This window comes from Canis lupus, unplaced genomic scaffold (genome assembly GCF_011100685.1).
Source record: "Canis lupus familiaris isolate Mischka breed German Shepherd unplaced genomic scaffold, alternate assembly UU_Cfam_GSD_1.0 chrUn_S789H952, whole genome shotgun sequence".
NCBI classification, from domain to species: Eukaryota; Metazoa; Chordata; class Mammalia; order Carnivora; family Canidae; genus Canis; species Canis lupus.
In genome coordinates, this window is record NW_023331744.1 from 29,616 (window position 1) to 31,559 (window position 1,944).

General features: G+C 42.1%; 1 protein-coding gene across 1 annotated transcript; it reads right to left on the reverse strand.

The window, feature by feature from the left end:
- Window positions 1–782: 782 nt before the first annotated feature.
- On the reverse strand, window positions 783–1,537 carry LOC119879424 (nucleolar protein of 40 kDa-like). The gene has a single exon (XM_038589707.1). It carries the CDS (start codon window positions 1,466–1,468, stop codon window positions 986–988), a length of 483 nt encoding a protein of 160 aa, XP_038445635.1. The 5' UTR covers window positions 1,469–1,537; the 3' UTR covers window positions 783–985.
- Window positions 1,538–1,944: the final 407 nt, after the last annotated feature.

Sequence of the window (1,944 nt, forward strand, 5' to 3'; positions counted from 1 at the left end):
AACATATCTGTAAACTATGAAGCAGTTACCAAAAATTTTTATTTTATTTTATTTATTTTATTATTTTATTTTATTTTAATTTTATTATTTTATTTTATTTTTATTTTATTATTTTAATTTAATTTAATTAATTTTATTTTATTTTATTTTATTTTATTTTATTTTATTTTATTTATTTTATTTTATTTTATTTTATTTTTAAAACCAAACACACTTCCATTTATGCCAGGAATTTAAGCAGAGACCTGAAGTGGAACCAATTGACTCGCACAGTAGCAAATACAAAGTAAAGCAATGATCTTGGCTTGAGCTATGTGGTTCAGGGGTCTGGCCGAGGGTCCCACAAGCTCAGTCGCTGCAAACAATGGTTTTCGGGCTGTCCCTGTAGCCTGGTAGAATCACGCTGGGGGAATGGAGAAAGTGAGCACCACTTCTTACCATGTTCTCCCTCCGCCTGCTGGTCTCCCTCTGCCCCTGTGTGGGACGCCGCAGGGATCACTCACCAATCAGCCCAGGGCCGACCCAACCGGGGTGGGGGGGAGCATCACTGTTCTCCCAACTACAGCCAGACTCGCCTCCACAGCAGTACCTGTGGCTGCAGCCTGGACCCCCGTGCAGTAGTCCAGTGAATCTGGCTCTGGCGGTGGCAGCTGGAGAGGGTAATAGGCCCTCCTGCTGAATGAAGGAAGTTGAATGAATGAATGGGTGAGCTGCAGGGGTCACTTGCAAAGGGACCAGGAACCATAAGTTAACAACAACTCATTCAGGCAGATGCTTTCTTCTTCTTCTTTGCTGCCTTGCTGTCTTTTGATGTGCCTTGCCCTCTTGCCTGTGTCACTCTCAGAGTCTGAGCTGTCAGAGTCAGATGACTTCCTGTCTCTATGTTTTTTTTTTTCTTCTTTTCCTTTTTTTCTTTTCTAGAAAAATTCCTTGTGGGGTCAGGCTTCTCAAACTCTGCTGACTTTGCCTCTTCCTCTCCTCTTCCTCATCCGGTATCAGAGAATACTTGGTCCCTCCTGGTTGCATAAAACAATCCTTTGCAAAGTGGCCTTTTACAGCCACACTTCTTGCAGGTGGTGTTCAGGACAGCCTCGGGGGTGATCTTCTGCCCAGGGTAATCCTGGAAGGACCGCCGCCGCCTCTCTTCTTGCTCAGTGATAACGTTGTTGGGGTCAAGGTCTTTCCCAATTCCTTGGTTGACGACTTTCATGGATAGGGATACTTTTATCCTATCATTTTTCATCTCCCAGCCAATAAGCTTCACCCACACTTTGTCTCCAACATCCACTATCTCAGAGGGCTTATCCATACGACAGGATGACATGTAAGTTCGATGGACCAGACCTTGCTTCCAACAGCCAGGGATTTTGATGAAGGCTCCATAGTCCATAACCATAGCAACCTCTCCTTGGAAAATAGTGTAGAGAGCAGGCAAGTTCTCCATGGTCTCGGGTCTTCCTGAACTCATCCTTAATGTTCTATGGCTCCTCCATTTCTCTTCTGCCAAAGTTAATTCAAGTGTCTCTGGGTCAGCTCCCCGGTCTCCCGGCCGCAGCATTGCGCGAAATGCCAAAACCAAACCCCAAAAATTCTAATAAAGGAAAATAATCATCCCTATATTTTATAGTGAAGTTAAAATATAAGAAAAATTAATGTGGAATGTGCTTATCCCAGGGGAGATTAGAAGGGAAAAAAAGAACCTAATAGCCTATTAATTATTATTAGAATAAAAAGCCTCACTTTAGTCTGTTACAGAAATAGTATCAGTCGCTAGCAGTTAGATAGTATTAAAGAGATGTCTCTGTGTCCATTGAGCAAGCTAAATCTTAATTAAAATTCATGGAAGTTTGTTGTTCCTACTTGATGACCCTAAAATTGGTCATTGATTATTCGTGCAAGTAAGCTGAAAGCAAGACACATTTACTTTCTCCAAAACTGAGTTTC